Genomic DNA, 16264 nt, shown 5'->3' on the forward strand with positions numbered 1-16264 from the left:
AGGAGTATGTTACAGAAGAGTAGAAGAGACAAAATAAGGAATGAGAAAATCCGGGAAGAAATTGGAGAGGAAAAAATGAATGATAGAATTGAGAAGAGCCGACTAAGATGGTTTGGGCACGTAAAGCGAATGAGTGATGAAAGAATGCCAAAAAAGGTGATGGACATGCAAATGCAAGGAAGGAAAAGCCGTGGTCGACCACGATTGAGATGGACGGACACAATCCAATGCAGTATTATAGGAAGAAACCTGGACTGGGACACAGTGTTGGAGGAGGAGTGGTGGAAAGACTGAAGAAAATGGAGAGGAACCATTTGCCCCTACCCGGCTACAGCTGGATAAAGGGAAATGATGATGATCATGATGAATAATAAATTTCCACTTAACTGGTTTCTGAAGTAAACAAGTGTTGCAAACATATTTTTATGGGATAATTCTTGAATTTTGAACGGATTTTGTCATAAACCCCATATTTGTTAAAGAAACATATTTTAATAGGTTTAGACTGTACTGCTGATACAAAAGGATGAAATCAGCAATGCCTGCTCATCATGACAGGAGGTAATCAATCCTCATAAACAAACTCAACAGCACATTCTGTCTCTCTAGTAGGCCATTGTAAAATGCTGTCATAAAAGTGTTCATATACCATCAGGTAAGGTTTTTAAGGCATTTAGTTCACGTATCTTCTTGATAATGATGGGCACCTAAATCAAACAATAACAAAGAATAATGTAGGGCTCAGACCAGGTACTTCCTTGTCTGAGTAGGAAATATAACCTTCTCCTTTTACCCTTGCATTCCGAATAATATTATGCGTGTGAGTTTGTTTGTCTACCACTCCTCGTTTCCTTTTTAGATACAGGTTCGTCTTCTGATTATTATTATTATTATTATTATTATTTTTTGCTAGTGGCTTTATGTCGCACCAACACAGATAGGTCTTATGGCGACTACGGGATAGGAAAGGCCTAGGAGTTGGAAGGAAGCGTCCGTGGCCTTAATTAAGTTACAGCCCCAGCATTTGCCTGGTGTGGAAAAGGGAAACCACGGAAAACCACCTTCAGGGCTGCCGACAGTGAGATTCGAACCTGCTTCTGAATTTTCAGACATACCACTAAGAATATAAAAAGCACTGCACTAAACAAAAGAAACACTTTTTAAATCAGTTGTTCACAAAACTAGGAACATGCGATTCCAGAAACACGACGACACAAAAACAGATGAACAGCTGGTTATTCTGGATTCAGAACAGCAGCGCCAACCGGAAAGGTATCAGCAGTTTACCGCAGAAACCAACCAAGCGGTGTCACTTAACTGGTTTCTGAACTAAATACGAAATTCAACGTTATGCCTGACCATTATAGGACGATGTTTCTTGACTGGTTTCCGCACCAAAATGTGCGTATACCCTCTTAGTAACATATTCTGCCACTAACTCATTTTTCCATTTTTTGGCACTCGACTGCTTTCTGAAATAATCAATTCAATTAAGGCCAAGGCCGCTTCCTTCCCACTCCTAGCCCTTTCCTGTCCCATCGTTGCCTTTAAGACCTATCTGTGTCGGTGTGACGTAAAGCAACTAGCAAAAAAAAAAAAGAGATGCCACTTGAAGAAGGATATATGAAAGTGAGGAGCCCGGCACAAGTAAGTGGAAATAAAGCTAGGACTCAGCTAAGGGCTTCGTGGTCACCAACCCAGACTCCCAAGTTCAGAACCCATGGGGCCCGCTTTAGTCGCCTCTTACGACAGGCAGGGGATACTGTGGGTGTTATTCTACTACCCCCACCTACAGAGGGAAGTTGCAGTGCCCCTCAGCTGTTGCGTTCTTTACCAGCACCGCTTTAGAATTTCATAACGGGTAGGTATACAAAACCGTCGTTTACAATCCTTGTATTTCTTGGAAATGGGGTTTTCCAACGTAACTAGAATAACTCACAGGTCAGATAGGTCATTCCAGTGAGCAGCGTTGCTATTGGCTACAGCGCCTGACGTCACCGAGAGCGAGAATGAAGTGGTATATTTTTGAGCTTAGTAGTTACTCTAATTACACTCCACTCAAGTCATGAAATACAGAACTAATGGATATTTAGATCCTGTAACATTTATTATTTAAAACTTATACGAAAACATACGACTTCAAATCCATCTTTGTAAAGACAAAGAGACTCTCACAACGGTTCGAAGGTTGGAACGCAGGCCTTATGCCCCTTAGCAGGTTCGATCCTGGCTCAGTGCGGTGGTATTGGAAGGTCGACACGTTAAAGAACTCTTACGGGACAACATTCCGGCACCTCTGCGTCTCCGAAAAGAAGTTATTTGATCGAATTCAAATTTTAACACAATATGCAATGGGATGTTTTATACATTGTTTATATATTTCAGAACTGTTTGTTTCCAAGGGGAAAAAACTGTTATAAATTTGTAAGGCTTTTTTTTTACTCAGGGTTGTTGGAAAATTCCGTTCTTGGTCGCGTTACAATCTTTATCGTATGTCCAAAGTATCACCGTGTGACTAAAAAATGTGTAAATGAATTAACTTCTGTTATATCAGTTTGTATTTTCATTGGATAGAATTATATTATGTATTATATGGCCGGTACAAGGAAAGATGTGAGGCGGGGACAGGGTTGATGCACTACTTCATTTCAACATCGGAAACAGTGTCCGGCGTGCTGGCCTTTGGTCACAGGGGTCCCAGGTTCGATTCCCGGCATGATTGGGATTTTAACCATAATTGGTTAATTTCTCTGGCATGACGCGCAAGTTGCCTACGGTGTCAAGTCAAAAGACCTGCCTCTGGCGAGCCAAACTTGTCTTCGGACACTCCCGGCACTAAAAGCCATACGCCATTTCATTTATTTTTGTCGGAAACAGTACCTTATTTTGACTGCTTTGCTCAGCACTAACCGATGCTCAATAATTTCCTGGAATGTTTCGCATTCTGTACAAATGTCAACACCATCAGCTCCGTGCAAGTACTGTATCACAACTTCCTGGTGACAGATTATGTGACGCTGGAGGGTGAGAGGGGAATCGCTCGCTCGGCCTTGGCCTTTCTTACTGACATCTATGCACCCGCGATGTAACTATCAGTGGAATTAGCTGTCGACAGCAATGAGACTAGTGGTGATATTTTGAAATAAAAGGTGGATTTAGAACAGACTCGGGTCGCCTCTTAATCGTTAGAAATAAAACATGCCTTTTTTCTCTTTTTATCCTCAATACGGTTTTGGACTGGGGGTCTAACTGAAATCAGCAGCATCAATTTCCGGACACCATTGTAACCAGTGTTGGAACTCTACTATTGGCAGCCCTGAAGATGGTTTTCCATACCTGCCAACTTTACAAAACCAAAAATCAGGAAATTTTGATATGAAAATCAGGGAAAATCAGGAGAAATCAGGAGATACAACTGGTCAAAACTGCTTATTCTACATGTTTTGCGAAATACAGTACTACGGTATATTTATAACACTTATTGTCTCATAGCCCGACTGTTGCTATACGAGGTTACAAGGCTAAAAATTACACATCTCTATTAGCTCACAGGAAGTACGTGAGTGAGATGATCGGTCTCTGATAAGCCTACTGAAAATAATATAAACTCATGCTCCACATGTGTTAATCAGTTATGCACTTAAATGCCATTACTTAGCAAAGGCATAGATTAATATAGTATTGCATCAAGCGCCTGCGTGATTATGTGAAGCGCAATGCTATTTGGATCAAATAACTAGCTGATGTACCCGTGCTTCACTACGGAATTCTCAGAAAGACTGTCATTATAGTTTTCCTAATTGAAGTCAACATAGGTCATTACAATGATGCCAGTGTGAATATCGCGATTAAAAGCAATGCTGTCATATGAAATATTCGATAAAATGAAAACAGCACACTCACTTTTAGCGGAAAGTACTACGGTGTTGATCTAACAGTTCAAAGTTTCAGCGCTAGAATGACCAGGCTGCATACAGCCACGAATACTCCTGCGTAATTATTCCGTTTAAGTGTGCACACTGATCATTCCAATCACTGCCTCAGAGTAGGGATTGAATAGCTGGAATACTATGATGATCCAGTGTGTTACGTACCAGTAGTATCAGAAAATTTATGAACCAGAGGAATGGCATGCTAAAGAAGAGAGATCTAACTCCCCACTCCCCAGCCACTTCCCGCCAATATTCAGGCAGGCTGTTATACTCGATACGCAGCAGTAACCCCATCTATCAGAGATACATGGCAGCAGAATATACAAACCACATCACAACAAACAATGGTCAATGTAATGTTATTGTTGATCAATTTCATGAGCTTTCTATATTGGAGGCCTTCACATTTAGTTTTCTTCCGAATCTGTGATATTAGAGCATCTAATGTCAAGTGAGTCCTTTCTTTCATGACAACCTCTTGTGTTATTTAAGTGATTGTTCCTTCATGACTTTTTTCTCATTTTTATAATCATCTTCACAATTTAATCACCATCACCACCAATATTATTATAGTTGGTACTGTAAAACTGAATAAGACACAATCGGAAATTGTATTCTTTATAACTTTTGTTATGTAGTACTTTTCAATATGACCAGTAATGATAAGTAATTAAAAATTAAATTTTTGGCACCTTCCCCTAAGCTAGCATTTCAAACAGAGTGAATAAAGTTATTTATAGCATAGACTACAGTTCCTTATTCCCCAACTTAACATAAAATTCTGTTCACCCATTTTCACATACCTCGGCGCTGATATGGACTTGGCAAATTTTTTTTAAAAAATCCAAATTCATTAATATCTCTGTATCATAGCCAGTACGGTAAAAATGTATGACATAAATTATAGGAAATTTAATAATATATAACTTTAGTTATGTAGTATTTATCGATAGGGCCAATAATAACAAATATTTGAGAATGAAATTTTAAGCCTTCCCCTAAACTACCATTTCACTCAGTGTGAATAAAATTCTTTATGGCCTAGATTGTAGCGACTTATTCCCCGACGTTATACACCGATTTTCATTAAATTCTCTTCAGCCGTTTTCTCGTGATGACCGTGCGTGCGTGCGTGTGTACGTACATACAGACAGATAGAAATTACGGAAAATTCAAACAAGCATTTCCCCTTGTTACTATGGTCACGACCGGTACGGAAATATCATTCTTTTTAAATTCTGAGCAATGTACAGACAAAACTCTTATTTTATTTATATTGAGATAAATTAAAATTAGTCAGAATTATCCCCAAATGGCTCGTAAAATCTCTAGAAAAGTCATCAGTCGTTATCATTGAAAATCTGTCACTAAATTACTAAGAAAGACTCAATATCTAACGACTAGTCTCCAGAATCGAACAAAGAGAATGGAATGACTAGATTGATGTGAACGAACACACCACGCGAGAACGAGAGATTGACAATCGATATACGCGTTGCGATATATAGGTTTCAATAAACATCGCACATTCGCGCGCATTTCTCGCATGAATAAATGTCGATATTTCATTTGAAAGCGGCCAATGAGCGAAGGACTTCCGGCCACTGGCGTAAAAAAGCTGAAATGGCGGGATTTGAAAACAAATGAAGTTCACCAAAAAATAAGCTAAAATCGGGAGAAATAATAGAATAATCGGGAGGCGGGAAAATCTGTCGAAAATCGGGAGTCTCCCGCCTAAATCGGGAAAGTTGGCAGGTATGGTTTTCTGTGGTTTTCCCATTTTCATACCAAGCAAATGCTAGGACTGTACCTTAATTAAGGCCACGGCTGCTTCCCTCTCACACCTAGCTTCTCCTATCCCATCTTCGCCATAAGATGCACCGTAAAGGAATTGTAAGTACTGTACCCTGAAGTGGAATTCCGATTTTGTCAGTGAAATACAGTTCTCTGAGGGCTCCTAGCAAGATTCACTAGTTAAGATTTAATCCCTTTAAATATGATAATCCCAAAAATGTCCGACTCGTTGGCTGAATGGTCAGCGTACTGGCCTTCGGTTCAGAGGGTCCTGGGTTCGATTCCTGGCCGGGTCGGGGATTTTAACTTTAATTGGTTAATTCCAATGGCTCAGGGAGCTGGGTGTGTGTGTGGTGTATTCAACATTAGAAATCATCCTAGGTAGGGCCCTCATCTTCACAGACATGCAGGTCGCCTGTTAGGCCATCTACCAGAAAAAGACCTGCACCAGGCCTCTCAGGAGGCCATACGCCATTATTATCCCAAAAATAAATAAAAAATTCAACAAAATAGATTAACATAATTTCAGTGATTTTCCTTGCAAGTACAAAGCATTCATAAAAGACAGTGAAATTCCACATTTAAGAATTTGAAACTGTTTTGTTGCCTACTGCTTTGTAAATAGGCATATTTATAGAAGAATTAAGTTGGATAAATTGATTTTACTATGAACACTTTAGTGTACAAAAATTGGCTGTTAAAGAAGGTGGGGTACAACAGTACACAAAAACAGTGCAGCTATCATTTCATATTTTTCAGCTTCACCTAATCACTTGTGGAAGAGAAATGTTGCTTGGGTCATCAGTCCATATACTGGTTTGATGGAGCTCTCCATGCCACCCTATACTGTGCTAACGTTTTCATTTCTACATAACTACTACATCCTACATCTACTCTAATCTGTTTGTCATATTCATACCTTGGTCTAAGCCTGCCATTCTTTCCGCCTACACTTCCCTCTAAAACTTAGTGAATAAGTCCTACGTGTCTAAAGATAGGGCCTATCATTTTGTCTCCTGGTTAAATTTTGCCAAATTTTCTCCTCTCACCAATTCGATTCAGTTATCTCTTCATTTGTGATTCAATCTACCCATCTCACCTTCAGTATTCTTCCTTAACACCACATTTCAAAAGCTTCTATTCTCTTTCTTTCTGAGCTACTTACTGTCCAGGTTTCACTTCCATACAAAGCCACATTCCAGATGAAAGTCTTCAAAACGTCTTTCTAATTATATTAATGTTTGAAGTGACCAGATTTCTTTTCTTAAGAAAGGCCTTCCTTGCTTATGCTAGTTTGCATTTTATTTCTGCCTTAGATCTGCCATCATTAGTTATTCTACTACCCAAGTAACAATATTCATCTGCTTCCTTTAGAACTTCATTTCCTAATCTATTATTTCCTGCATCACCTGACTTCATTCGACTGCACTCCATTTAAGTAAAATTCTTTCAAGAATAAAATTTACTGTGTCCACCTATTCAATACAATTATATTCTGTAGTGATTGAATCCTACATGAGTTACACTCATTAGGAACATATTTCGCCCTAGTTTTGGGCATCTTCAGTCTAATAATTATCTTCAGGTCAAGTCTTTAAACCTATTAAACATTGGAACTTAAAACTAAATACAATGGTCTTATGCTAAACATTTGTATAAAAAGTTGTGCTTTAGGTGATATTTACGTAGTTTACAATGTGTACATTAATTAAAACCCAGAATTTGTGACAATGAAGCAATTAAAATTATCTTACAATGACTAGAAATTGTCCAAAGCATAAATTGGAACTTATCCTACTGTATGGATGAAAGTTTATGCAAATGTGTTCACACCGACTAGAAATTGATCACAGCGTAAATTGGAGCTTCTCCAACTGTATGGATGAAACATTAGGTTGAAGGTTTATACAGATGTGTTCATTCAAAGGTGGTTATGGTCACCTATGTCGTAAGTATACTGTTACAAAACTGGGACCATGGTATAATGCTGATCTTGTTGGGTTTGAATATTCCTTTAGAAAGAAACATGGTTGGATGGTAATATTTTATACGTTGAAATGTTGTGTTGGAACATATTGCTAATATCATTCATTAGTCAGGTGCTCATCTGATAAAATGTTTTAATCTTCTCGTTGGTGCATTGTTCAACCTTTGGGAGGATTTATGAGTATTGTCTGTAACTGAATAAGAGAGAAAAAGGAATTTAGAATGATGAATGTAGAGCCCACATAATAATTGTAAAGATGAAAGTGTTATACCCCATAAAAGTGGACGAACTTCCTTGGCCAGTCAGATGTTAGCTGGATCCACTTGTTCTGGTTGTGTCTGAACGACTAACCTTGTTACTTCTAGTGAAGTATTAATGCGGTAATGAAGGGGTGGAGCGTAGAGGGGGAAAGAGGAGTGAGTTTAACTTGTGCACCTGTGTTATTGCCAGAGAGGCGTTACTCGAATTAGATTGGGCGGACCCAGCATTAGGCATGGCAATTGGAGCGCATGCGTGCTGTGACTGGAACATACTGGGGACTTTATTCTGATTTCCAGCCTGGATTAACCTTGGAGTTGCCTCACATAACAGATTTTTGTTGTTAATGACGTCGTTAAGATTATTATTTTTATTATAAGTTTGCTCCATTACTCTTATTTTGGTCTTGTACTCCTCCTCCAAGAGAATTCAGCATTCAGTAATTTCCCTATGTCTTCTGCAGAGAAATATGTATGCTAATATGACAAACATGCCTGGCTGATATTAGTGACTGTTACGATTTACAGTTTGTCAGTGAACACATATCTTGGCAAATGGAACACCTGCCGTATGGCAAGAAACAAATTGTGTAGACAGTCACCCCGATGTGTAATATGCATGCTTCAGTTTCATGGTCAGCACTGTACACCTTTCACTGTGATCGGTGGGTCTTTAATGTAATAGATTCTTTAAATTTTGTTGTCGGACAACTTTTGTGCACTTTGAGTGCTGTGCGAGGTGTATAGAGGATTCGTAGGAGAATAATGGATTCAGCACAGAGAGCAAGAGAATCAGAGATTTCATTCCAAGTCTCAAAATATATCAGACAAATACAAATTTCAAATTCAAGAATTAAAGTGGAGATTTTGTAGAAGTCTTGGACTGCATATCCCTAGACAAAACAATTCTAGATGAATGAATACTGAATTTTCACGACCACATTGTAATCGAAATTGACTTTCAACCTATTAGGTCATGTTACATACATTTAGTACGTGTTGAAGAGATGTTAAGTACAGAACAAAAATGGGCAATCGGACACCGGTGGGATCCGAACCCACAACCTCCATTTTTGTTCTGTACTTAAAGTACGTAACATGACCTAATAGGTTGAACGTCTATTTTGATTTCAATTCTAGATGAAGTTTCATTTATTTCTAATGGTCTCTTTCAGTGCTAATTACCAAAACATTAACAACAGCAGTGGCACCACATGCTGATGTTGATATCTGCGTCACTTGCTTTGCACAGGCTTCCGGCTCAGACCATATCATAACTCTCTCCAGTGGTGACTTGAGGCCATCCTGGCTTCCTTCCTGTGGATTACACATGTACAGTTATTAAACAACGATAAAATACAAGGCATATATTGACAAAGCACAAAAAAGCTCTTGCACCCAATACTGGATCCTTATTTCTACTAGATAATTTTAAAACATGCTTTAAGTTAATATCTCTATAAGCTAGAAGTTACAGACATGAAAATATTGGAGAATGACTGCTAGAACAAACAAGTGGGAATAAGTGGTAGAATGGTACTCCAAATGAGGAGATGATGATGATGATAATAATAATAATAATACTAATAATAATAACAACAATTCTACCGGGGAGGGTACACGTTCTCCGCCTGGTTGAACTGCGCACCTTCTAGAAGGCCATCTGTGCTGTGAATCCTAAACTATGTATCTGAAGATACTTGGACGTTTAATCTTCAGATGTCTCTACTATCGGCCTATGTGCCCCCTCTGGCAGGAGGACAGACAATTAATTTTTAAGGGAATGTTCAATTTTCTATATTGGTAAACCCTAAGTGTTCGTAGATTGTTTTTATGTGCTAAGGTTACCAGCACTTCTATGGCTTCCTTCTTCCTTAAGTTATTTACCAATCAGAAATTTACGTGTATATTTTTCTAGCCAATTAAAATTGGGGGTGTGTACAGGCATTCTGCCTAGCTCAAGAGAGTTCTGGAATTTTCCCCTCTGAGTTGCTAAAAAAGCTGGGCGCTTTAGGGCCTTATTGTCATCTTCATCGCTCTGGTCTAGTGTGTGTACAGTGTATTAGGAGGCAGATGCAGCCTTCTGTTATCAGAAGTCCACAACTCAAGGTAATGGCAGACATCTCTTAACATGTAATAGCTCCCGGCAGTTAACTTGAGGGGAAGGTTTCAAACTTTTCTTAATGTAAAATTCTAATGTTTCTGTTTAAATGTACATTTTTGGCAAGTCTAAGCACTCTGTTCAAATCCCTGCTGGGAAATATGTAAATTTAGGGAATGAAGAGTGTTCACCCTCTATTAATTACCATTCAGTTAGGTATGGGATGACTAAGATTTTCTAAACCTTTAAATTCATAACAATATTTTGGAACTATCTAGTCACCCTTCTGTAGTATAGGCTTAGCCTCTGCAACTTTGGGCCATAAGCCCATGTAGGATTTTAAGTGTCTTTCAAAAGGAGTGCAAGTGTTTTGCCTCCAGGCATTTTGTTCATGGTCGATCATCTTAACCCTTTAATTTTTTACTTTAAGGCCATTTAGAATGGGCACTCATTGCCCCTGCTTAAATTGTCATCAGTTATAGACGAGTGTGTCGATCGTAAACACAATCTTTGAAGTGTAAATTTGGCAAGAAGCGTGTGTCACAGAGCTAGTTGCAAAAGATTATTGTGGAGTTGGTTAGTAAATTTACAGATGCTTGCAGGCTGAATGTTGAAAGACATAATAGTCTATATTGGAGATGTCTGATATACACTGACTGACAGAGCAAATGCAACACCAAGAAGGAGTGGTTCGAAAGGGATGAAAGTTGGGGAAAAAACAGAGACGGCACGGACGAATAATTGATGTTTATTTCAAACCGATATGCAGGTTACACAATGCGCACGGCATCGACTCAGTAGGATGTAGGACCACCGCGAGCGGCGATGTACGCAAAAACACGTCGAGGTACAGAGTCAATAAGAGTGCGGATGGTGTCCTGAGGGATGGTTCTCCATTCTCTGTCAACCATTTGCCACAGTTGGTCGTCCGTACGATGCTGGGGCAGAGTTTGCAAACGGCGTCCAATGAGATCCCACACGTGTTCGATTGGTGAGAGATCCGGAGAGTACGCTGGCCACGGAAGCATCTGTACACCTCGTAGAGCCTGTTGGGAGATGCGAGCAGTGTGTGGGCGGGCATTATCCTGCTGAAACAGAGCATTGGGCAGCCCCTGAAGGTACGGGAGTGCCACCGGCCGCAGCACATGCTGCACGTAGCGGTGGGCATTTAACGTGCCTTGAATACGCACTAGAGGTGACGTGGAATCATACGCAATAGTGCCCCAAACCATGATGCCGCGTTGTCTAACGGTAGGGCGCTCCACAGTTACTGCCGGATTTGACCTTTCTCCACGCCGACGCCACACTCGTCTGCGGTGACTATCACTGACAGAACAGAAGCGCGACTCATCGGAGAACACGACGTTCCGCCATTCCCTCATCCAAGTCGCTCTAGCCCGGCACCATGCCAGGCGTGCACGTCTATGCTGTGGAGTCAATGGTAGTCTTCTGAGCGGACGCCGGGAGTGCAGGTCTCCTTCAACCAATTGACGGGAAATTGTTCTGGTCGATATTGGAACAGCCAGGGTGTCTTGCACATGCTGAAGAATGGCGGTTGACGTGGCGTGCGGGGCTGCCACCGCTTGGCGGCGGATGCGCTGATCCTCGCGTGCTGACGTCACTCGGGCTGCGCCTGGACCCCTCGCACGTGCCACATGTCCCTGCGCCAACCATCTTCGCCACAGGCGCTGCACCGTGGACACATCCCTATGGGTATCGGCTGCGATTTGACGAAGCGACCAACCTGGCCTTCTCAGCCCGATCACCATACCCCTCGTAAAGTCGTCTGTCTGCTGGAAATGCCTCCGTTGACGGCGGCCTGGCATTCTTAGCTATACACGTGTCCTGTGGCACACGACAACACGTTCTACAATGACTGTCGGCTGAGAAATCACGGTACGAAGTGGGCCATTCGCCAACACCGTGTCCCATTTATTGTTCGCTACGTGCGCAGCACAGCGGCGCATTTCACATCATGAGCATACCTCAGTGACGTCAGTCTACCCTGCAATTGGCATAAAGTTCTGACCACTCCTTCTTGGTGTTGCATTTGCTCTGTCAGTCAGTGTATTTTGAGACTTGGAATGGAATCTCCGCTTCTCATGCTCTCTGAGCTGAATCCATTATTCTCCTACGAATCCTCTCATCCTCTATACACCTCACACAACACTAAAGTGCACATGGATTTTAGTACAATTTTGAAGCTCAGTCTCCTAGAATGAAAAAGTGTGGAGCAAATATGCCCTTGTAAAATAGCATTACCTTTCGAGCTACAATGCTCATTTCTTGTAAACTACTGTGTCTATGATCTTTTCCATAGTACCTTTTTTTTGACTTTAAGTCATTGTTATTGTTACGGAGCTTTCCGTGGTAGGTAGAGGTGAAAGAAGGTGCGGGTGTGAACGGGTCTCAAGCTACGAAAGTAAAATTAATTTAAAATTTAACAAGGTTATATTTTCTTTTCAAAATAAGGAAATAACAAGCATGGCAGGTACAAAGTAGCAAGTCAAAAGGGTAGTTACAATATTTACAGGATTTGGGCTTCGCGCCCTGACTTCACAATGCTTGGGCAATCAGCTCAGTTTTACCCCAAACACAAGTTTCAACAGAGGGGTAGAAAACCCCATTCATGCCTAGGAGCCCTTGCTCCAAATTACACTGAAAAGCCTCCACGAGGCATACAACACTCAATTTTCAAAAAGAGCCACTCGCTCTCAACTTTAAGCCTCTCAAAGGCCACACCAAACTCCACCTTCGAGTTGTCCTCACTGGACATAGACACAGGGGTAAAATACCCAACCTACTGAGGTCTATTAAATGAAAAGAAGGTTGATTACATGACCTCCAAAATAACAATTTGAGAGGAGGCGATCGGCACTCCTAATACACTTGGTTTTTAAAACCTAATTTGGCTCTTAGGCCACTGATGCAAGGGCTAATCCCATACTACGGAGGTGACTTTAGAAAAGAAACAAATTTACATAATTTTAAGGAAGAATAGGTTGAGGAAAAAGTTCACCTCAAAACAATATGAGTGGGAGATCGAGAGGGTTAAGCACTCTCTATCCCAATACGTAGTTTAAAAGGTAAAATAGATACCAGATTCTTTACATTTTTAAGGAAGGTTACATAACGGAAAAACTTCGGACCCGCCCCGAGAGTTAAACTGCTGAGCTAGCAAAGAAAGAAGTTATTAATTGGCCATTACCTTGTTGTTGACCGCTGCCGAAGAAAGAGGCGCTTCCCGCCCCCTGCTATGTACTTTACACACTGAAAGATGGAACAGAAGTGGCGCAGAGACCCTAAAATCAGCAGTTTATATACTCTCGCGGAAGGTTCTAGGCGTTAGGGGAATGAGAACACCCGCCCACGATCACTTTATTGGAGAATAAAGAGAAACCCCTACACAAGATGAAGAAGAAACACATTATTGGTGGAAAATTAAGTTAAGAAATTCGGGATTGGTTGAATACAAAACAAGGAGAAAGAGAGGGGTATACAGCCAACTTAAACCATAACAGAAGGAAATTTAACAAGAAACAAACTTTTGAAATAAAAATTTCTCCAAAGAACAGTTCTTTTTCTTCGCACTAGGGTGCACTATTGTAGTTCTTCAGTAGTGTCCTCTAGAAGAGAAAGTTCACACTTCTTACTTCAAGCAAAACAAAAACACATCAAAAATGACACAGTTCTAAAACTCCGAAATTTACAGGTAGTGACATCTTCTGAGAAAGTAGAAAATTAATACCGTCAAAAGTTCAGGTTTCCTCCAGCAGAGGAGTTTCAACTGGCGCACCTTTTGAATTAGCGGCGTGGAGGTGTACCGCTCGGTACAGTTATTATGGGAGTTGACGAGCTGATATTTAACAGTTATTTGTTGTTCTTCATCCAGATATTCTAACTACCGAATTTGTAAGGGGGAAAAAAAAAAAAGAAAGAAAATTTCAAAATTTAGTGTTTTAACTTATGCTCTGATCATTTCATTGAATACCCATTCACCCCAGCACCTTCTTACACCTCTGCGTTCCATGAAATTCCCGGAATAATAATAATAATAATAATAATAATAATAATAATAATAATAATAATAATAATAATGATTGATGATAACAGACGACTTGGCCATGGAGAGTAACAGAAGAAGAGGTAGACCAAGGCATTGACCGTCAGACTCGGCTTTTAATGGTCTAGTGATAAGAAGTGTGGAACTAAACAAGGTCAGAGAGCTAGTTGCAAAAGATTATTGTGGAGTTGGTTGGTAAATTTACAGATGCTTGCAGACTGAATGTTGAAAGACATAACAGTCTATATTGAAGATGTATGTATGTAAGTATGTACGTACAGTAGAATATGCAAACATTCACGTATGAAAAACGTAAAAGGCCGGTATTAGGTATAATCGTTCTCAGGTGAGGCAGTACAGCAACAACAACAAAATTATGCAACTCGCTTGTTGCTAAACGACATGTTCCTGATGGAATGTGACTCTTGGTACACAATGCAACTGTCCATATATTAAAATAACATAAAGAAACATAATGAAATGGATGAGAAACTGCCATAATGGTTACATGTAAATATGTGAAATGAGGGACACGCCTGTCGAGTAAAACTCTATCTGAAGCACTTCATGTTGTGTCAGGGTACGAACATGCCGAGTGGATTACTCCTCACTCAGTGCTCATAGCAGTGCTCTTCACTCATCACTCATCATCCAAAGGCACACATACCAGGTAGGAGACCCTCGCTCTTTCTTCATTAATGAGGAAACGTTTTCCATCCAGTTATGATTGTGCAGCATTCACGAGTAGATAGCGTTGTGTTCTTTAAATGTAATTTTGTTTCGTGAAAATGTTCATACTCCTCTGTATACATAATAGTACTGGGCGAGTTGACCGTGCGGTTAGGAGTGCGCAGCTGTGAGCTTGCATCCGGGAGAAAGTGGGTTCGAATCCCACTGTCGGCAGCCCTGAAGATGGTTTTCCGTGGTTTTCCATTTTCACACCAGGCAAATGCTGGGGCTGTAACTTAATTAAGCCCACGGCCGCTTCCTTCCCATTCCTAGGCCTCTCCTATCCCATCGTCGCCATAAGACCTATCTGTGTCGGTGTGACGTAAAGCAAAATAGCATACATAATAGTTAAGTATAGTAGCAGAAGTGATGATGAACTTATGATAGCAAGCAAACTGTACTTGATTTCAAGTTCTGACAGAAGATACAGCGCACATCCAATTAATAGGAGAAGGCAGAGATTGGGTGAATTCCATCATTTATACCAAGAAGTGAAGAAAGGCCCACAGAAATGTCACGACTATTGAAAAATGTAAATGCAGACATTTCAGTATACGACTCCTTGGGTGAATGGCCAATGTTGATCCCTTCAGTTCAGTAAATCCCAAGTTCGATTCCTGGCCGGGTCGGAGATTTTAAAGGCGACATTAATTCTTCTGGCTCGGGGACTGGTTATTTGCATTTGTTCCAACACTCTCCTCTTCATACTCAGACAACACACCATACTACAAACTACCACCGAAACACGCAATAGTAATTACATCCCCCCACATAGGGTTGACGCCAGGAAAGGCATCCATCCGTAAAACAGGGTCAGTCAACATGTGTTATATGGTTCGCATCCGCGCCCCCACAAGGTGTGGCAAAAGGCGGTAGAAGAAGAAGAAGAATGCAGACATTTCAATATTTGCTGAAAGGAATTGAAGGCAATATGAAACCACGGAAGTACAGCAACTATCATGTCAGTCATATTTGCATTGAAGAAGAACTGGTCATTACAATAACGTAAGCAGTAGTAATATAATATTATTCTCCACTTCAATAAAGCAATCTGTACTTCATCGAAAGATTAAATTTACCGAGTATAAAGATAATATTCCGCATGGATATTTTACCTTCAGTGAACGCAGGCCGATAATATTATGAGTAGGCGGCCGTGGCCATGAGCCAACCAATCACAGAACAGCGCTCAAGAAGCACATCGCTCCAAAATCAAACCGATTTGATTCTTGAGGGAGGAGCAGAGAGAAGAGGGATGAGTGAAGTGCCGGCATGAACGCTACTACTGAAATGTATGGGTTTGTTTTGCATCTCTCAGCTTCCTGTATGAAGAGAAAGGAGTGATGAGCGCTGAGCGAGGAGTAATCCACTCGGCATGTTCGTACCCTCAGTGTTAATGTA

At 40.6% G+C, this 16264-nt stretch overlaps 1 protein-coding gene across 1 annotated transcript in view; it reads right to left on the reverse strand.

The window, feature by feature from the left end:
- Positions 1–16264, reverse strand: part of LOC136872056 (uncharacterized) — a 104361-nt gene that overhangs the window by 52306 nt on the left and 35791 nt on the right. The window contains exon 2 of the mRNA XM_067145910.2: positions 9156–9287. Coding sequence (XP_067002011.2) covers positions 9156–9287 — 132 coding nt within the window. The remainder of the gene's footprint in view (positions 1–9155; positions 9288–16264) is intronic.

This window comes from Anabrus simplex, chromosome 4 (genome assembly GCF_040414725.1).
Source record: "Anabrus simplex isolate iqAnaSimp1 chromosome 4, ASM4041472v1, whole genome shotgun sequence".
In the NCBI taxonomy this organism is placed as follows: Eukaryota; Metazoa; Arthropoda; class Insecta; order Orthoptera; family Tettigoniidae; genus Anabrus; species Anabrus simplex.